At 41.5% G+C, this 22,209-nt stretch overlaps 1 protein-coding gene across 7 annotated transcripts in view; it reads left to right on the top strand.

Annotated features, from left to right (window-relative positions):
* The window catches only part of LOC116047816 (plasma membrane calcium-transporting ATPase 1-like), a 102,150-nt gene that overhangs the window by 57,715 nt on the left and 22,226 nt on the right, over positions 1-22,209 (top strand). For 5 of the 7 annotated variants that reach the window (XM_035992803.1, XM_035992799.1, XM_031296814.2 and 2 more), the window contains 10 exons: positions 123-380; positions 880-1,005; positions 2,526-2,651; positions 6,702-6,737; positions 13,842-14,015; positions 15,279-15,493; positions 15,650-15,892; positions 16,793-17,034; positions 17,392-17,629; positions 21,677-21,856. In XM_035992803.1, the coding sequence (XP_035848696.1) occupies positions 123-380; positions 880-1,005; positions 2,526-2,651; positions 6,702-6,737; positions 13,842-14,015; positions 15,279-15,493; positions 15,650-15,892; positions 16,793-17,034; positions 17,392-17,629; positions 21,677-21,856 (1,838 nt within the window). The remainder of the gene's footprint in view (positions 1-122; positions 381-879; positions 1,006-2,525; positions 2,652-6,701; positions 6,738-13,841; positions 14,016-15,278; positions 15,494-15,649; positions 15,893-16,792; positions 17,035-17,391; positions 17,630-21,676; positions 21,857-22,209) is intronic. The other 2 variants (XM_035992801.1, XM_035992802.1) reach the window with 1 other exon arrangement.

Here is a 22,209-nt window from a genome sequence, read left to right as displayed (position 1 = left end):
TTCATGTTGAAGCATTTGTGTTGAAAACATTCTTGCTGAAACTAGTACAGCTGCTCTGCCTGTTTGGACATGTTTATTTGGTCAAAGTGATTATAATTCAACATGTCCTGGTCCTGTGGCAGCATGTGGCCAGGTTGCAGGTGGCGTGGAGGACGAGGGCGAGGCCCAGGCTGGCTGGATCGAGGGTGCCGCCATCCTGTTCTCGGTCATCATCGTGGTCCTGGTGACGGCCTTCAACGATTGGTCCAAAGAGAAGCAGTTCCGCGGGCTGCAGAGTCGCATCGAACATGAACAAAAGTTCACCGTCATCCGCAAAGGCCAGGTCATCCAGATCCCTGTGGCCGAGCTGGTGGTGGGAGACATCGCTCAGATCAAATATGGTACGAGACCACAGACACCAGACTGAAATATCAAACCTGTGACGTCACACGTTGCCTCACAAGTCTAAAGACAGACTCAAACATGACTGGATGGTAATTTTCCGTCTGTTTAATGTTCATTCTGATTGTTTCTACATTGATGCACATTTTTATGAAAGATATCTTTTAAGTCTTGAGAGTTTTACCAAAAGCGTTCTGTAGATTTCTTGGATCTTTTATACTGTTCTGACTCTGTTTTTAACAATAACAACTACAGAGTGGGCAGGCTGAGTTCAAATTCCAGTGTTTTTTTCTACTGTACAATAAAGTCTGTTTTTATCATTAGTGGGAGAGCTATACAGTATGTACTCAGCAGTGTGGTTGAAGTGTTTTAATGTAATGTTTTGATGCTCAGCCTTCATCAGAGTCTGAGAGTACTGCGGCAAAGAGCCAAAATGTGTTTACATGAAACTGTTTAGAGACATAAATGAAATGCACCCTCTTACATGTGTGCCTGCAGGAGACCTGCTGCCTGCTGACGGGATCCTGATCCAAGGCAACGACCTGAAGATCGACGAGAGCTCTCTGACCGGAGAGTCTGATCAGGTCCGAAAGTCTATGGAGAAGGACCCCATGCTGCTGTCCGGTGAGTGCCTGCTTCACAGTCTCCTGACATGGATCAACACTTAGAATTCTTCTTTGAAACGATTCTGCTGATATTCACGACCCTTAAACAACACATTCACTGGTTCTGTTTGGATGATGTCTGGAAGGAAAATCCTCTGAAGCCGGATGTGGAATCAGATCTCATAATTAATCAGTGTGCATTATATCCATATCAGACCGGACCTGCTGTCAGGATAAATGATCAATCAAATCAATCAATCAAGTGTTATTTGTTTAGCACCTTTCATACAGATTGCAACAGGTTAACTGACAAGCTAACATTCTGACAAATATACAATACAAAAAAAGATATCAACACCACTTTGTTTGTATGTTTAATGTCAGTGTAGGATCACTTAGTGCCACAGTGCACAAATTGTGTGGTCGGTTTTCCAGGTTTGCCGACTATCAAGAACTTGCTGGAGTTAGATTCAGATTTATTTTTCTTTTGTTTTATGTTGTTCTCCGTAACATTAAAAGTTGTCCTTTATATTTTAAATAATGAAATAAAAATAATCCATTTATCTTTTTTTTTTTATCATTTTCATAATTAATAATCCAACTACACCAGAAATGGATTTTGATGGACATTTCAATCTCTAATAGATGCAAAAGGTAGAGCTAAGTGAAAAGTGCAAAACTCAAAATACATGAAAGGTGTTTAAAGACTTTGGAGAGATCTTTGTGTTTGTAATGTATGAATGAATTAATGAAATCTTTATTTTGAACGGGTTAAAAAAAAAAGTATATATAAAATGAATAACAAAAAAAAAAAATCAACATAACACAGAATAGACCTGGTTGAAAAGGGATAGGAAGAAGCCTAGGTTTATCAAGTCCTACCCCCAGTCATTACAATAGACATGTTCACAATGCAATAAGATAAACTAAACAGACATGTAGCCTCTATCGTGTTTATGGACCAATCTTGGTGCTGAAATAGACATTGGATGTAACTTATATAAGCTTTACAACTTTATTTTTAATCAAGGAGTGGCTCTCTATTATTTGGCATGTAATTTCTTTGGACTGCGTGCGACAGAATCTGAAAGCTGGTGCCTAATGTCAAAAGCAATACATTTGGCAACCCTGTGTTCTCTCTCTGAGCCTCAGAACCTATAATTATTATTTCTGGTTTATCCTCATTGAGCTGTAAAATGTTTTGTGACATCCAGTTACTAAAGTTTACATCTAAAAAGAGCAAGAGTTGATCATGTGTCATCAGGAGACTCAGCCACTTGAAGCACCACCAAGACACTGTAAGATGAAAAAATAGTGGCCCTAAGATTGATCTTTGGGAACTCCACAAGTTGATAAGATCAGCGAACTGTAACACTGAAGTACAACGAAAATGCTAACAGGGATCTTTTGAAAGTATTCAATGCTCTAGCTGAAGAAAAGATTAGATAGATCAAATTATGCAGAAATGTTAGTAATGCAGTGACAGTAAAAAAAACAAGTTCCAGTTGTGACTCCTAGCTTTTTTGAATCTTTCCTCAGGGACCCATGTAATGGAGGGATCAGGCAGGATGGTGGTGTCAGCCGTCGGCCTCAACTCTCAAACCGGCATCATCTTTACTCTTCTGGGCGCCGGCGAGCACGATGAAGTGAAGAAGGTCAAGAAAAGTAAGACATGAGACAAAGCCTGTCACACACGTCTTAGAAAAAAAAGTGTTGAAGATCATACGAGGACACTAAGTGTGTGAAGTGTTTGGAGGAAAGAAAGACAACTATCATCGTGTCAGCTTCTGAATATTTCTACTCTACTGTTTGAACAGTGCAGATTGGAAATATTTGCACGTTTTCATCAGCTGGTGTTGATTTGAAGTTTCTCCTGTCGCACAAGCCGACTCTGTCAGCAGGTCGAGTTCATCCAGTCTGAGCTGATAACAGCAGAGCTGTTTGAAGGGTCTAACTATACTTTTTTAACATTAGTGAGCTTCAATCTGATCACAAAAGCATCATCAGTGAATAAATGAGACCATAGATGAGTTCACTTGTAGTGATCGTATCTGATGAACAACAACTACACACAACTGACATGAGGTTTATGTATCTGACCAAATGGGATGTTTACAACAGCAAGTATTTCTTCTAATTGACTGTTCACTAAACCCCTCCCCTAAACAGTGACGGTAATAGCTCAGCAACCATTACAAGGCACGGCAGGCATGTCAGAGTTAGTAGTAAAAGAAATCCTCTGCTTCCAAAGAATTTGTAGTTTGGTGTTATTCGTGGCCAACATTAGCTGCTAATGCCAGCATGCCTGGCTGGCTAACTAGCTTACTGCCTACTGTTGTAATCAAGGCTGCACCTAAAAGAAATATTTCTGATCATATGATTTTCTTGTTAATCTGTAGGCCTATTATAACACATGGGGATAAATAGCTCTTTCCTAGCTGGGGCCCGTTAGTTATCACAATTAATAAGTATGTGACCATTAAATGTTTAATCTAGGAGTCTTTTACAGGGTTCTTATTTTTAAGGAATCAGTTGGAAACATTAAAAAGTCAACTGGAGACTGAGTGAAATAAGAGTATTCAAGTAACTCAGGAGAGTTAACGTTAGTTAGCTTGGTAGCTTGGTAGCTGGTTAAATCTGCCAGTGATTTTTTTTTGGCTGGTTTTGTTAATTCTGTCTGAAATCATGGACGTTGTTTAAAAAATGACTAATAATTCCAATAGTTACTCTGCCATTGTTGTCATTGTAAACTGAAAAACTGCTAGATGGGAAGCTTGACAGGCATAACAAAAGTAATACTTTGCGTTGCACACTTCAAATGAATGCATCATTGTAAACATTTTAGTCAGTGGACACTTTGAAATGTGTTTCCACACAGACCTTTAAAAGGACAAAATAATCCACCAAAATACAAAAACTCTGTTTGGTTGGTCACCTGAATAAACACTGCATCGTGGTCTCATTTATTCATGGTAGTTTATGGCCACTATACTGAGTTATTGATTTGACAGTGATGTAAGTTGGTTAAAAATGCGAAACGTACCTTTCTTTGTTTACATACAGTGCTTTTTGAAGAGGAACCCTTCAAAAAGTCCAGATGGTCTTCGTACTATCACAGAGCAGTTTGATGTAAACCAACAGGCTTCTGCAGTCGGTCTCTATTGCTTTTGATTTGCTTGTGATCATGCTAACCCCCTTTTACTCATGTCTTTTCTTTTTTTTTGTCTGATCATTTGTTTTATTGGCTAAAGTTTGAGTTTGTCAGGCATTCATTGTGAACTGGCTGAATGTACCAGCTCAGCGGAGAGAGATGCTCAGGTTTAAATTTCGGTCTCCAGTCACTGATTTTAAAAACAAAATTAGTAATGAATTCCTAATGAGGAGAACCACAAGACAAGTTTTCAGATTCAACTAAAATTAAACTGAAAATGAGCAGAAGCAGAGAGCATTTACAATGTATTAGCATCTCACACATATCTGTACTTCTGCGCTTGTAAGGGCCCTCATTGACATAATAATTTGCTATGGCCCTACCTGTAACCTTAATCTATAATCTGATTCTAACTATAACCCTTAAACCAAACCTGAAAACCCTCAAATGGCCCTTTGAAGATGTGAGGACTGAACCAAATGCTCTCACTTTCCTAAATTTTTCTCACTTTTAACATTGTCCACACCTGTCTGAAAAGTCTGAAACTTAAATCAGTGCTCACAAAGATAGAAGTATACAAATTCACACACACACACACACACACACACACACACACACACACACACACACACACAAAAGCACTGTTGTGTGTCTCTTGAGTTCTGGTAACAGCTGACACACAGCAGACTTCACTGTCACACATAGCTGCATGATCAATCAACCGAACACACACAAATACACATTACAACACACACAAACACATTCATGCATTCATGTAAAAGTCACACCTATCGGTTATCTTACAGCGTAAGAGTCTCAAGTATGTGCAAACACCGAGATACACACACACACACACGTACACACACACTCTAAAAACACACTTTGCAGCAGTTTAGTCTTTGTCATCAATCACGAACCACAAGCTGAATAACAAAGAGGTGTGTGTGTGTGTGTGTGTGTGTGTGTGTGTGTGTGTGTGTGTGTGTGTGTGTGTGTGTGTGTGTGTGTGTTGACTTTGACCTTGCCAAACGTCCTTTCACAATATAAAAATAGAGAGCTCCATATTAGGGCAACAGGAAGTTCATGTCCCTGAAGATGACACCTGACCTGTCACATATCTGATCAATACATGCCAGCTGACAAGGATCAATAACAGATGTTAGGATCCACATGTATTATGTAAACTAATTAAATGAGAGAGAGATGGGGAACGACATGCAGCCATTGCTGCCTCTGCCAGAACGGAACCAGGGAAGTTGTGATTTATGGTCAGCACCTTAAAGGAATAGTTCACCCAAAAACAATATAAATTATACTGTATATAGTACTCACTTCCCTATGCTCTCTGTGGTCTCAGAAAAGGTTTTCTATGGAATGGCATTAAGGAGAGCCGAGCACCCAAAAAATGAAAGCATATCACTGCAAGCAGTCTTCAACGGAGGCCAACAGACAAATTGTTTAGTAATAGGCAAACATAGTTGTGTATGGATTTACATGAGCCCACAAAACATTTTAATAATTCCGCACAGGTTCTTTACAGAACGTTTTTTTTATTTTAACTTCTATAGTTTTTGGGGTGAACTATTCCTTTAAGCTTTGTGCCACCAGGGTAACTCAGAAGAATGTTAACCCTTCAGACTGATTGGCTGCTCCACCGTCCAACCAGTGTCTGTTGGGAACGTCATTATCGTTGCAGGTTTTAGGTTATAGACCAAAGTATTGGACAAATTAAAATTGTCCAAGTCATCCTCTGGGCACTATGCATGTCTGTTCAAAATTTCATGGCAATCCATCCGATAGTTGTTGAGATATATCAGTCTAAACCAAAGTAGTGGACAAACATTTCCATCCCTAGAGCCACAGCAATAGTGGGGCAAGATACAGGTTTTTCAGAAAACTTGTTCAATCACAACAAACTTGATTTAGAAATATGTAAGTATGCCGAAATGGTTTGATTTATTCATTAAATTCAAGATAATGTTAGATTAAATTTAGTTGTCATTTCACAGATTCAGCACCAGTACAAGGAAATGCAATTTAGCATCTGACCATAAGGTAGTAAACAGTAGTAAGTGCATATAAAAGAGCAATGAAGATGAATGATAGACAATAATGATGAATGTAGCTATATGTACAACATGAACAGAACCAATTTACCACATAAAAAACAGGCTAGCATGTATACAACTGATATACTTGTACAAAGAGCATTGTGGTAAATCAAACAATAATGTATATTTTGTTTATACATTTGGTTGTTTAACATTGAATTGAATTTCAGAATTCTCTTCGAACGATACATTTTTATTTATCTTGATTACTGAGATATGGATAAATTAATTAGCTCTGCTGTCAAACACTGTTGGTTCTCCGCAGCAGGAAGTGGCATGTCTCTCTCCTCTGATTGGTCCATTCCTGCCCAAAACACACACACAACACACACACACACCTGTGGGTTTCTATCAGTTTGAACTTTGTGTTCTCCCTCAGTTTGGTTTGATTTGATCTTATTTTTCTTTTGAGCCATCTTATCAGCATTCCGCCCTCTCTCTCTGTCCGAACAGGTAAAAAACAAGGACCCCCCGAAAATCGCAACAAAGGTAACCCCTCCATTCATCCATCTGTCCCTCTCTGTCCCTCCATCATCCCTGTTACTCACCCCCTCCTCACCCTCCACCCAGCAGCAGGAGGGTAGTGTCCAGTCCATCTCTCTCTCTCTCTCTCTCTCTCTCTCTCTCTCTCTGCTGTATAAAGGGGGATGCTCTTTCGCCTTGCTTTACCTGTAAAAGGGTGCAACTCTCAACCTCTTAAGTCTTTGATAGCCAATCACAGCGTCCACAGTTGCTAAAATGTTGTGTTGTTATAATCATTTCTCTCCAAAATATAAATGATGTGCTTGCAAAATCTCAAATGTTCCCTCGCGCTCTGAGAATTGAGCCACAAATATAAATAAATAAATATAAATTGAGGGTCACTTTCACATGCTAGTCTTACCTCTAAGGGGTGCTTAATGGGTGACACTGTGTTAAATCAAGCGCTCCCTCGGTGATTCCCTCAATATTTAATATTTAAGGGATTTGATGGCTGTGTGTTTGTGTTGATGACGTCATCGCTTCAACCTCCAAACTCGACCAGCCAAACGTCCTCAATGTCCCGTGTGATCCAACACATGTCCAACTTCCTCTGCAAGCTGTTTCAACACACACACACACACACACACACACACACACACACACACACACACACACACACACACACACAGCTCCCCTCCTCCCGACCTCCCATGGTTTGAGCATCTGCTGTGGACAGAATGCTTCTTGATGTGCACACACGCACACACATGCACACACGCGCATACACACACTCCTTGCTCTTGGACACTCATCACACTTTTGCACACAGAAATAATTTGCAGAGCTAAGGTCATGGATGACCTCCACTAAAAAACGCATCAAAAACAAAATCCGCAGAAACACCTTCAGTCAGATGGATGACTTTCTAGCTTTCAGTAGTAGAAGAGGTGTTCATATCCTTTCCTTAAGTAAAATACCACACTGTAAAAATACTCCACTACAAGTAAAAGTCTAACTTTTCTTAAGTAAAAGTACTCATTGTGCAGTAAAATGTTCCCTGGCAGTGTTTTACTAATATAAATGATGCTTCTGCATTAATATTATTAATGTGTATGTTGCATTTTACTGCTGTGGATGTTTAAGGTTGTGCTCATTTTAACTCCTGTATATACTGTTGGGTAGTCTAATCTACAGCAATGCATCATATTCTCGTTCTTCACGTTTGTAGCGTCGCTGTCCTGTGAGAACCACGTATTCTCCTATTCCTTTTCATGGTGTCAGAAAAACAGCCCTGTTTTCAGCTTTGTGATGATGCAAGAAGTAGAAGTAGGATCATTTTCACACACATAAAGGAACACTTCATCCTTCAGTTTATCACCGACCATTCAACATCAACACATCTGGAGATACATGGTTTTCACTGGACAGGAAGGGGATGAAAAACTGTCATCTGAAAAGTAACTATATATTTTTTTAGATAAATAGTACAATATTTGCCTCTGAAATGTAGTGGAGTAAAAATATAAAGTTGCATAAAAAAGTGAAATACTCAAGTAAAGTAAAAGTACCTCAAATATTAACTTAAGTACAGTACTTGAGTAAAAGCACTTAGTAACATTCCACCACTGGTAGCTTTAGAGTTCTCTTTTGAGCTCATTAGCCTCTTTTTGCTCCTAGTTTTGGTTTCACAGCACATATACTGTATGCTTTTAGTTTCAACACTCTCATCAACCACGTTTTCACCAGCAGCTGTTTATCACATGACACCAATGGGATGATGATGCTTCTTTGTGTCTGCTGGATGGAGAAGTAGGCAGCTGTTTGTACTTTATATATACTGTATAATGTGTCAGGATTGTGTATAGATCATCTTATGGTGGAGTTCTTCTGCACCCTAGTGGCCAAAAAAACAATGAATGCAGCGTTAAATTAGACTCTCACAGATGGTTCTAATTCCTATTAAACGCTTCTACTTTTCGGTTTCCTTGGATCACTGTAAAGCTACTGTCACTTCCTGCAGGTCTTTCACTATAAAAGCCTACTAGGAAAAAGGGAGTATTAGGGCTGCAACTATGAATTATTTTCATTGACGATTAATCTGCCCATCACACTTTTCGAAAGTCCAATTTGACAGCTCAGAATTGCTTGTTTGTTCAACAACTTAAAACCCAAAGATATTCTGTTTAATCTCACATACGACAAAAGCAACAACTCTTTGCAAAGGAGAAGCCGGAACCAGGCAATGCTTGCCTAAAATATGACTTAAACACTTAATCAGTCATCAAAATAGTTGCCAGTTCATTTTTTATTAATTGATTAATTGACGTTGTTTAAGATCTAGGGGAAATCATGCCTTTTGAGCTGCTGAAAAGCTTTTGAAGGGAAACATCTCTTTAGGAAGTAACTCAACAGCGATAGGAAAAAAACAACTGGAAAATAGAGTGAATAAAAAACAGTATTAGTGTTTAAAAAGAGCAGGAGAGTGGTGAAATGACTTGTTGTACTGAAGTGTTTGTATCAACAACAAATGAATGTAGCGCAGATCAGCAAACGGGGAAGCTTCTTAAAATGAATTCCATCAGTACAACAGAGTCGTGTCATTTCACCACTGCTGCTCTCACTTTCTCTTTTTAACACCAACGCTGTTTTCATCCACTCAGTCACCTCTTCTTTCCCCTTTCTTTTCTTCGACTACTGTTAAATTAGCATCAATGAAGTGCCATGCTGTTTTTTTGGCTGAAGCGAGGCTGTCAGTGTGTGTGGGAGTTGCACCCTTGCAGTATTAGTGGGCTGTGGGCTGTCGTCTGTTCTGTTTGTGTATCCTCAGTTTCTTTTCGCCTTTTTGATTCCTCCCATTTCTCTCACTGTTGCCTCCTTGCAGGGTGTTGCTCAGGACTCCATGTTGTCTTGTAATCACTGTTTGACTCTCTCCCTCTTCTCTGTTATTTTTTTCTGTCTTGCTGAAGTCTCCTGCAGCCTCCACAGCTCTGCAGCCTCCTCTACCTCCTCCTTGTCTATCTCTGTCGTGGTTCTGCATCGCTGTCGTATTTTTTTCGTTTTTTTCTGGGGTGATCCTTTGAGTTTGTCTTCTGTTTGTTGACTTGCTTTCTTTCTTTGATTGTCAGACAACCCCTCCCCTCTGCCCGCCGTGCGCTCTCCCATGGTTCAGTGCTGCGCCTGTTTACAGTTCTGTGGTTGGTCAGTGGGTCTCAGTCCTGTTCATGTGAAGCTGTGTCAGTTAGTTCTATGTTGTGGCTTGTCTTCAGAGTGGACCATGTGCATAAAGCTCCACAGCTTCCTGGTTTGACACCGACTCATCGCAGCATTCAGTGTCTAAATGTGAACCTCAGAATGAGGCAGTGACGATGACAGTGAAGGAGTTTTGGGGGATAAAAGTGTCAAACTCAAAAACGTAATAATACACATTAAAAATATAATCCCTGCTTCTGCTTTAGCATCCCCAACTCTTTAAAGTCCCCCAACCTCACTGTTTGTGCAAAACCTACAAAACATGAACAGTGAGCTGGGAGGAAATGTTGGTCATCTTAGCAGATTTCCTTTTTAGAGACATTGAGCCCCATGCAAAAACATTTTCGTCTTCTTATGTTTAGTCTCTCTCTTGCCCTCAGGTGTTCTTGTACGTGTTCAAACGATTGTACATACATTCCAACACAGTCTCACAGCAGTTTGTGTAAATGTCACGTTATTCTTAATCTATTGATACGTGTTCACGGAGACGTTTTTCTCGTTTTTTTACGTGTAAATGTCACGTTATTTTCTCGGGGAAAGGACGCCGGGAGGCGGCCGAAAAGGACGCTCCATAAGCCGGGAGGCGCCCGCGAGGCGGCCCGCTGGGGACGCGCCGGACGAGGCGGCAGAAAAGGACGCTCCATAAGCCGGGAATCGCCTGCGAGGCGGCCCGCTGGGGACGCGCCACAATAACGGAATGGCGGAGGTTGGGTTTAGGAAAAACCTTACGGGGAAAGGGCGCCTTAAACGCCGGGAGACGGCCGCTGGGGACGCGCGACAATAACGGGGTGGCGGAGGTTGGGTTTAGGAAAAACCTTACGGGGAAAGGGCGCCTTACATGCCGGAAGACGGCCACGGGGGACGCGTCACAAGTAAGTTTCCCCAGGAAACAAACCGCCACTATCCCCAGGAAACAAAGCGCCACACCCGGGACGCGATCGCCCGGGTGAAAGTCCTGTGTTGTTTGACCCGTCTACCACCCCGACCAAACTCCCTACGCGGATTTTCGGCTTTTTATATTAGCCTACTCCCTACCATTTTCGTGCTGTGGCCACGAAATATGCTTCCCATTGAAATACATTACTTCACATTTTCGTGCTGGCCACCACGTAAAAACCGACAAAAACGTCTCCGTGAACACGTATCAATAGATTAAAATAACGTCACATTTACACGAACTGCTGTGAGACCGGGCATTCTTGGTGGATACCACCTGTTCTTGAGGAGGTGTGCGTTTGTGACATTTGGTCATCGCTGCCCCCAAATTGCTTTATAAGGCGACCTGCTCTGCTGCAAGTTTCCTTTACCAAAATGTCCGCCAAGAGTAAAAGGAACTTTACACTGCTGAGCTATAAGGCCTCCTGTCAGAAAACAGCAGACCACATTACTTCACAACTTGTTACGCAATCTATTGAAAATCAAGAGTCACTAGAGTGATTGTCACCTCACAACTGGGACATACGGCTTACTGTAAATGTCGAGTCAGTTCACAACGCATTAGCTTTTTTACATCAGTCTCATTACCAACAATGGTATACGCTCAGTGGCCACCTAATTAGCTCTAATCCAATCTAATACAACTGCTCTGCAATAAAGTCTACTCTTACGGTACCTATATAATCTGCCCTGTCATAAAGGTGTTAATTAAATTATATGTTTTAGCATTGAGGTCATAGTTAGTGGTGGTGTTGTAATGGATTGCAATATATAAGGAGTTTTCTTATATTTTGCTAACCTAATATACGTAAATGAGCACAACAAAATTCAAAATTACAAAATCAGAGTACATTGGCCACAACGCTTTACCACATTGATAGAAGAATAAAAGCATATTCACTTACCCGGAAAACACATCTACTCATAAAATATATCATGCTAATACCATAAAACATCAGCCTCAGAGCTTTCCCCCAGTAAGCCTCACAGCGTTCCTGCCTTCACACTCACAATACAACACAATTAGCTTCTTCCACATCTATCTATCTGTCTGTCTGTCTGTCTGTCTGTACATGCATCATACAACAGGCTTGAATCATTCGATGCAACAAGTTCTCTTTAATCACTTTAGAACAACCTGTTTCTATCTATCGATCTGTCGATTTGTGGACACGTGAATCACATGACAGGATAACTCCTTTAATGCAACAAGTTCTCTTGTCTGTTTCTGTTTGTACGAGTCGTTCTTGCATGAGGTCCAATCAATCAGTTAGTTTTAATATATTTCAATTTGTTTTTACTGCTGGAAACTCACAAAAGAAAGGGCACAAAAGAGGACTGTATTGGTTTCCCAAACAGTCCAGATTCCAATTATTTGCTTTTGGCTGCTTCCAGTGACAGTTTCTCCGGCAGACAACTGTAAAAAAAGAAAAAAAAAAAAGAAGAAATGTTAGATATATCTGATCTTAACAGTCAATGACCCAACATGCTTCGTCAATAAAAACAAGACAATAGGAAGAGAATCTCCATCCTCCAGCTAACCTGGGCAGAGTGTCTTCTCGTCATTTAGAAACTTCTTAGCGGTTATCCAGGAATCTAAAGCTGCTTTATGTCCATGATCTGTTGGTATTGTTAGTTCCAGAAGTGATGTTGACATTGTTACCAGCAGTGATCCTCCACCAGGGTTTAATATTGCACAGTACAGGTAGCTGATGGATCAGAACATTTCCAGGATTGGATGTTAATAAACCATCTCAGTTTCAGTCAGTGTTGTCAGCTCAGTTGTTCGTGAGGACAAACAGCACATCACAACTCAGCGTGTCAGATCAGAGTAGATCTGTTCAGTTTACATACATCACCAGCTCACATTTCTTTGCTATGGAAATATGACAAACAGCAGTGGATGGAGGGAGTGCAGCCCAATTCAGTGTAAGCTCTGCAGCAGAGATCAAACACATGAAAGAGCTCCGCGTTACAGTACTACAGTCCAAACAGCATCCCAGCTGATAAAGTGAATTGCAAATACACCGTTTGTTTATGCAAATGAGGAGCAAAGCCGCCGAGCAAGACGGGAAACCAGACACCATACCAGACTTTATAACTCAGCCTCGTTCATAACTCTGAGCTCTGATGTGAAACAAACAGCGTGCGTGCGTGCGTGCGTGCGTGCGTGCGTGTGTGTGTGTGCGTGTGTGCGTGTGTGCGTGTGTGTGTGTGTGTGTGTGTGTGTGTGTGTGAGTGATTGACAGCCCCTGGTTAAATCCTCTGTTGTATCTGCTGTTCTCTGTTCTGTCTGCTGCTCTTCATTATGATCTGCTGCTCCCAACTCGTCTCTCTGAAAGCTACCTGGACCTTTTTCATGAGTGTTCTGTGATCATACATGGATGAGATGCTACTCTCAGTATTCAGCCAAAAGGGTCACCATGTTAATAAAGATGTTAAAGTTTATAAAAGAGCCAGAGGTTTTTTTTTCTGATCTCTGAGAAATACTCGTCCAGTCGTTTTCAGCTTTCCCTTCCGACTGATCTGTAACGTTTTCTCTGCTTCTCTACCCTTCATCCCCCAAACCACTCCTGAACCCCGCTCCCTCCTCCCTTTTTTGTTTTGCAATTTATTATTATTTATTGATTTAATTCATTCACCTTTTGTTAACCCGTCCTGCCTTCCTTCCCTCCCTCATCCTCTGCTCCCAATCCTGACCACGTTGAAAACTCTCCTCTCTTCCATCTCCATTCTTAAAAATACAACCATCCATCTTTCATCACTCTGTCCCATATCCTCCCTCCTCATCCTCCTTTATCTTCACCTCTGCTTCATCACAAACCCTTTTCCTGACCTCTCCTAAACCTGCTCCTCCTCATCTCCCTTTACTCGCAACCCTGGTCCCACTCTCCTCCTACTCCTTTTATCTCCCAACCTCCACTTTACCCCGCCTCCCCCTCCCAGCCAAAACGCAGGACGGCATCGCCCTGGAGATCCAGCCACTGAAGAGCGATGAGGCCACCGAGTCGGAGGAAAAGGAGGAGGCCAAACCGGTGAAGAAGGTTAATGTGACCAAGAAGGAGAAGTCGGTGCTGCAGGGCAAACTTACCAAACTGGCTGTACAGATCGGGAAGGCTGGTGAGTAACACACACACACACACACACACACACACACACACACACACACACACACACACACACACACACTGATGTTTAGCAGGTTGTTAAGTGCCTTAGCATGCTTAAAGTGGCTATATGTAACTTTCACTTTGTGTTGATTCTAGCGTCCCCTTTGGACAAAAGCGGTAGTGTTTTTTTACCACACTTGCTAAACACTTTTGAACACGACCTGGGCCTGTCTCTGTACGGTACCCATCTTCTTCTCTGACTCCGGAGAAGACAAAGAACAAGTGGATTTCCAGAAATGTCAGACTGTTCCTTTAATAGCACACAAAGTGTTCAGGCAGTGAAGGGACTGGGAGGGAGAGGGTCAGAATGCACTCAGTTTTATTGGAAGGATGTTTTATCAGGAACATGATTCATCCCGGAATTGGAGGTATTTTCTGTGTCATTTCAATTGACCTTAATACACTGCGGGGCTTTTAGGACGGCCCGGAGGGCTTCAGTTATAAACCACCGAAATAGAATTTGGACCAAAACACTTTGATAAGAAGTGACTGACAGGAGAGATGAAGCAGAAGAACACGAGCAGTGGATTTCTCTGTTTCACCTGGTCTCACCTGTTTCTAGTTGTTCTAATTGTTATTTGACCCTTCCTCTTAATACCTTTGTTTTGCATCCAAAAAAATCAACCTCACCGCATTGCTCAAACATAAACCAATAATACTTGTTGTGGCTATGGTTTAACCAGAATCACCACCTGTGATTTCAGTGTATTTTACAAGCCTGATATGTTCAAATGTTGCATTCAGCAAACAATCAAGTAATTAAAGAATGAACGCATTCACGAACATGAAAGTCTGCAACTTTTTTCAAACTTTATTTATTTTTGCTTATTTTGCCTTTATTTGACAATTGACAGTAGAGACGGACAGAGAACATGGAGAGAGAGAGCAAAGGGGATGACATACAGCAAAGGTTTAAATCAAACCAATTGTGATTACATGGTATGTGTCCGCTAACTTTTTTAATACCCAAAACAACCAAAACACATTTTTACTGGCTTTGTGTTTTGGGAGTTATTGGACAGCAGATTGTCCCTGAATGCACCATGAGGTGTTTTGAAAGCGTTACCACAACAAAAGCTACTATGACTAAAACCCATTTTTGGGATGTATAATTTATATTTCACACTGTGGAAACCAATGGCCTCTACAGATAAAACTGACTCGTCGTGGTTAGGACGTGCACTTGTGTCTAAACTCTGCTCGTTCTAACCAGGTCTGATCATGTCGGCTCTGACTGTCGTCATCCTCATCCTCTACTTTGTGATCGACACCTTCGCGGTCCAGGGTCGGACCTGGTTGGCCGAGTGCACCCCCATCTACATCCAGTACTTTGTCAAGTTCTTCATCATCGGCGTGACGGTGCTGGTGGTGGCCGTTCCTGAGGGGCTGCCGCTCGCCGTCACCATCTCTCTAGCCTACTCCGTCAAGGTAAGCAGGATTATGGAAAATGTAAGATGATTGCATTTTGAACTCTAGGATTTCATAACAACACTTATTTAATTCACTTTAAAGCCAAGTCATGTCGTTTTCAAAACTGTGTTTAAACGCAGACCTCAGGCTCTAACCTCGTTCTCTATTTTTTAGAAAATGATGAAGGACAACAACCTGGTGCGTCACCTGGACGCCTGTGAGACCATGGGCAACGCCACGGCCATCTGCTCGGACAAGACAGGCACGCTGACCATGAACCGCATGACGGTGGTGCAGGCGTACGTAGGCGACACGCACTACAGAACGGTCCCCGAACCCGACGCCATCAAACCAGAGACTCTGGAAGTTATGGTCAACAGCATTTCTATCAACTCGGCGTACACCACCAAGATCCTGGTGAGAGCTTCACCGTCACAGCTGTATCCAACCACAACACTAGGACAAACCTAGACGACCCTAGACCTGATCTAAACCTTATCTTTAAACCCAGTCTAAATACGCCCTTAAACAGGAGGAAGGACTGGTCAGACGTTTTTCCAAAAATGTCTACTAGTATAAAAACCGGTCCTTACTCACAGGACACTGTTATTTCCCTGGAGGATTAATTTATTCTAATGCTTAGGCCAGATCCAGCCCACAAGACTATTACATAAGGCTTTGGATTTTTTTGTTAAATTCGGCTTGTAAATACACTTTTTATTTTGAACGCTTTAAGATTTTTTAGTCTTTAATTTTACCATTTATTTTGTACTTAAGCTGCACTTAACTTTGCAACTTGTCAACATAAACACGTTAGCTACAATCAACAGAGCTGTGATTTGCTGCAGCGCACCTGACATCAAAATGTTCTTTTTTCTAAAGAAAACAGAAGCTGTTGCCTTGAAGCATAGACAATTTTAAGAGAGCTTGACTTGTTGCTATGTTACAGGTTTAGTAAACAGTCAAAATATTTAAAATAGCTGTAGCTGATATAATCTGCTGCCTGCAACAGTTCTTCATCAGGAAGAGCAACAGCATGAAAAGTAACCCAAAGAGCCACAAAGCTCGGCACATTTGGTTATTTTAGTTGATTAAAACAGGATCTAAAAATCAAACCAGCTGTCAGAACTTTGGGTTAGCTTCTGTTCTCTTTTGACTTAATACGTGTGCTTGTGCAAGTGAACTAACATTCATTAAAATCAAACAACAACTCTACATGCAGAAGTAGTCTTGGTGCTCCTTGTTGCCCGTGATGACACAAAACCAATTTTAAACTCTTAATATCATATCACATCCAAACCTTTTGTCCCTCCTCAGTCTCCGGAAAAAGAAGGTGGCCTTCCCCGCCACGTGGGCAACAAAACCGAGTGTGCTCTGCTGGGCCTGGTGCTGGAGCTGAAGAGGGACTACCAGCCAATCAGAGATGAGGTCCCCGAAGAGAAACTCTACAAGGTTTACACCTTTAACTCCTCCCGCAAGTCCATGAGCACGGTGCTGAAGAACGCTGATGGAGGTTTCCGCATGTACAGCAAAGGAGCGTCAGAGATAGTCCTGAGAAAGTAAGAAAAGAAATCAAATAACCTGAGAATGGATGGATGGGTGGGTGGGTGGATGGATGGATGGATGGATGGATGGATGGATGGATAGTATGTTTAGACGGATGGACGGATAGATTGGTTGGACGGTCGGATGGATGGATGGGTGGGTGGGTGGATGGATGGATGGATGGATAGTATGTTTAGACGGATGGATGGATAGATTGGTTGGACGGACGGATGGATGGATGGTTAGACTGATGAATGGATGGTTCAGTGGATGGATGGATGGAAGGGCGGGTGGGTGGTTGGGTGGGTGGGTGGATGAATGAAAGGATGGCATTTCTTACCCTACCTAATGATCTCCCCCCCTCCTCCTAGATGCTCCTATATCTTGGACGCCCAGGGTCAGCCTCGCATCTTCAAGCCGAAGGACCGTGACGAGATGGTGCGTAAGGTGATTGAGCCGATGGCGTGCGACGGGCTGAGGACCATCTGCGTGGCTTACAGGGACTTTCCCGCTGATGCCGGAGAGCCAAACTGGGACAACGAGAACGACATCTTGAATGACCTCACCTGCATCGTGGTGGTCGGCATCGAGGACCCTGTCAGACCTGAGGTACTGTACAAATTAAACTCCGCCCACACAGATATCTACCTGATAACACTTTCTGTAATTAAAACCTGATGCTAGGTTCTGTGCAATGTGCAATGTTTATTCTTGGAATGTCATGATTCATTATATATGGTTCAAACTTCAAACCCTAGACTGTATAAGATATGGATCGTCACTGATTCAAGAGCCAAGTTAAAGCTCAAAGTGGGCGGATCCCGGTGGCTCCGTCCACCATCTTGGCAGTACCTACCGTCGCCAAATCCAAAAATGGGCAAAGAGGGGAAACGTGGATGGAGCAAAGTATGGCTCAATGAAGCCTACAGTCTATGCTCGCCTCCTGTGGCGGCAGCCCACCTGTCACTCAAAGTGATAGTATATATTTTTAGAGTTATAAAAAAAAATTATATGAAATTTATTTTTTTCATTTTTAGCACCGTAGGCTGCCGCTTGGTTTAAACTTACAAGAGTGTCGAGCAGCTAGATGCCAGATTTAAGAAAAACTGGATGTCCAAATAGGATACTTTTATTGGTACAACTGATAATCAAAACTGATCTGTCATTCGTCTGTCTGTTTCAACAGCCAATAGAGAAGTCAGCTATAAACTACAGAAATAAAATGATCCATAATCCATTTTATTTTAATGTTACAAACAGCTGGTCGAAAAAGCAGAGTTTTTGACGGAGCCTTAACGAGCGCCCGAAAGCACGGTAATGTTATATGGTGGAGAGAGATAGAGAGTGACTGAAGAGAAGGAGCGCCCAGCGGCGTTAGAACAATGCCGTGACTCAGAGAAATAAAATCGCCGATTCCTCACTAGAAATGTAACTAGCGAGCATCTCAATATCACTAACGTTATCCACATTCATACATAGACGAAACAAATAATATATCCAGCTGCAAAAAGCCTGGAAGTCTGGAAGTTGAATGGAAGTACAACGAGGTGTTGTCATGGAGATGATACACCGTCTAAAAATGCAAACGGGAGAGTGTGTGGTTACGTGACAGAAAAACGTAATGATGGGATGCCCATTACCAGAGCAGTCATTCAGCTGAAGGCCTTAGAAATATTTACCGTTAATTTAAATGTGACACTTTCATCTAAAAATATATTGAAAATATTGTTTTATTTAAAAAAATTTAAAAACAACAGCCTACCTTGTTTTATTCAACGTGTTTTTATTAGAATTACCGGTATTTCAAATTAAATGAAAACAAGGTAGGCTGTTGTTTTAACAAAACAATATTTGGCTATGGGTCTTGAAAAAGGGGGGGTCGTCTTATAATCAGGGTCGTCTTATATTCAGACCAATACGGTCAGTAAAAAACATGGTTCGAAATACAAGGAAGCTTCGTGGAGCTCGGCTTCTTTAGAGAGAAATTTAGGGAGACCTTTAAAATATAAATTTTGGTGCCGCTGGTTCCTTTCTGTATACATTTATAGTTTCCTGAATATTTAGGTTCCTTAAATAAATAGTAGACTGATAGTAAAGGACTTGTCAACGTGTGTGTTTATCTGGCATAACAATTTCTGATAACTTGTGTCTTATAAACACCGTATGATGGTGTATTTGCATTGCGACGTTCCCTCCGGAATGTTTTACTGTGCAGCGAGCGTTGGGTGTTGTGTTTAGAGAAGCTTGAAAGTTTGAGTTGGAAAAGTTATCTTGCTATGTTTTCAGTAGGACAAACATTTGAGGCTGTGGGCATGTTCATCATGGGATGCCATGGGATACAGGCTTGGTCTTGTCTGTTAAACAAAGTAATGCAAAACATCGCCTGTCCACTGTGCGTTGGCATTTTTATTGTTTCTCGATGGAGAGCGTTTAAAAAGAAAAAAACCTGTTACAACGGTGAATCATTTTTCTGTTTCTTTGTTGTCTTTGTTGCATAATTCTACACACATTCATGTTTGTGCGTGCATGTGTACAGTACTCTCCCACCCCTGAAAAATAGGGCTCTCCCAAAAGCCACAATGTAATTCAAAGGATTTTTAAGGTTGGTACTAATAATCAGTGTTTGTAGTCTACAGCTGTTTTCACTGATACAAAATGAGTTTGGCTTAGTTTGAAATGTCCTTCATTCTTTGTGGGCATGAAGCAGGGACACTGAAGTTCAGTTTGTTCCTGAAAGAACAGAGAGAACATGGAGCTCAAGAGTGTAACTGAACTGATCCGACAGGCTGCTCATAAATCTAGTGTATTAAAAAAAAAAAAAAAAAGTGAGGGTGTAAACATTCAATAGTCCATGACAGAGTTGAGATAAACAGACAAACAGAACCACTAAGGTGAGTCGTGGTCAGGTGTGCAGATGCTCTGATGTGTTAAATGACGCCTGTAATGAAGCTCAGAAAGCATCAGTGTCGTGCACCATCTGCTTTTACCTGTAACACGGTGTGGAATTTGTTTTGTATGTCTAAAGGTGCCAATAAAAAAGTTGATCACAAAAAAAAAGAAAGCATCAGTTGCCTGCTGCTTTAATGTCAAAGCACAAAGATCCCAGACGGAATGGAAATAAGTGGAGAGCAGTCGGAGTCAGTCTACAGCTCAGCGTTTATCTCTGCACAACATGTGATCTGATGGACACAAAACTCATTCAATTTTTCCACTTTAAGGCATAAAATTCATATTCACATTCTAAGAAGAAAATAATTATTGTCACAGCTACATACATGTTTCTAAGAAACATTTATTATCAGTTTACAATATCAGTTGCAGATTTACCAAAAAAAGCCATAGTCACCAACTGTTTATAAAACAGTCGGTCCTCGATTTGAGACAGAAGTTAACGAAAGCAGTTTCTCCTTTTTAGCCAGTGGTCGTCTAATTCATTTTTGCTCTGTGAGTTTCTGAGTCTCCAGCTGACTTGTTTTAAAACAAGAACCTTGTGGGGTCTTCAATATGCAATGTAGTTTCCTAATGATATACTGTAATACCTTTTGGCTGTGGAACACACCGTTTCATCCAACACTTTTGCTCTTGTTTTTTTGCTTTTGGTAATGTGATAAAAAAAAAAAAAAACACCCTCCAAACTCTTCTCTCGGCTGGGTAGCGAATTCAATACTTTTTAGGCACCGACCGAAATGCCTCTAAAGTATCGAGTATCGAAAAATGTCTCGTCATTTTTACCTAATTTCAATACCTAAGGAGTAATTCTCATCAGCGTCAGTGAGCCAATCAGCATGCAGCATGCTTCTACCAACATCTAATAATGCTGGTGTTTGGTTGTCTAACGTTACACATCCCAGAGGCAGGCAGGAAAAACTCTACATTAGTCATAGAGACATAGCTCACATAGTAGGAGCTGAAAAATACATTAAAAGATTTGTGTCGTAATGTGTAATTTATAAATAAAACGTATAGTTTAGGAACCAGTATCGAAGTGGTGGTAGTGGTATCGGTACCGGTATCATAACATTTTGAACGATAGTACCAGCCCTAGTTTCCATATTCTTTAACCTTATCACTTTCTGGAAAATGTTGATCATAATAACAGCCCAACCCCTCCACTCCTTCACTCAGGTCAAGGCTCCCTGCGCGTGAATCAAAGATATGACATGTGTTTGTGTTTGTAAGCGAACACAGAACTCCTGTTGGTCTCCGTCAAATGCCGGTTGAGCCACCCATTGAGCAAAGTAAGTAGCCAACAGCTTTCTGATTGTCCTCTGACCATTATGTCACCATGGACTCCTCACAGATGCCTGTCTGTGTCTCTTTTTATTCACTGTATTATCTGAGAGGAATGAGGTCTCAGTTAGGATGTGATGAAGAACAGCAACTGTACAGTGTAGAACCTGCTGCTGTTGCAGGATGAGTCTGGTCCCACATGTTGGCATCTGAAGATGTGATTCTGGATCCTTTTTATCACACCATACTTAGAAAAATAAACCCAACTAAAAGACTCGCCATCAGACAGTCTCACTTGGTTTAAAGATGAGTGAGCTTTCCTTTAAATTGCCTTTTAAAGCGATGTACAGATCAGCAAGAGAAGCTGGCGGGTTTCTCTGACCTGTGTTCATCTTTCAGGCTTCATGACGTTTCTTTGTCTTCCAGGTACCTGAGGCTATTACCAAGTGCCAGCGTGCAGGCATCACTGTACGTATGGTTACCGGAGACAACATCAACACCGCCCGCGCCATCGCAACCAAGTGTGGCATCCTGCTGCCCGGCGAGGACTTCCTGTGTATGGAGGGCAAAGAGTTCAACCAGCAGATCAGAAACGACCAAGGAGAGGTTAGACCAGTGCAGAAATGTTTTACGGAAGTTTACCGCAGCCAACGAGGATGTGTTTACATTTTTGTCCACAAGATGACTCCACAGATTTCACAGCAACTAAGCCTTGAATTTCTTGTTACTTATCAGTCAATGTATACACAATACGATATATCTGCAATAATCTAATATCGACTGATGCATTGGTCTAGCTTTCGTTTAGCCACTGCAGAAGATTTCTGTTTCTCACTCTTGGTCCAGTGCCAGTATTCTCTGGTGTTTTAATCCTGGTTTGATTGGTAGCTCAGGGCTGGACCATTAATCAAGTAATCAAAACTTGAAATTCAGAACCTCTAACTGACGTAAGTTTCCCA

Source organism: Sander lucioperca, chromosome 16, assembly GCF_008315115.2.
Source record: "Sander lucioperca isolate FBNREF2018 chromosome 16, SLUC_FBN_1.2, whole genome shotgun sequence".
Lineage (NCBI taxonomy): Eukaryota > Metazoa > Chordata > Actinopteri > Perciformes > Percidae > Sander > Sander lucioperca.
This window is presented reverse-complemented; position numbering and strand designations above follow the sequence as displayed.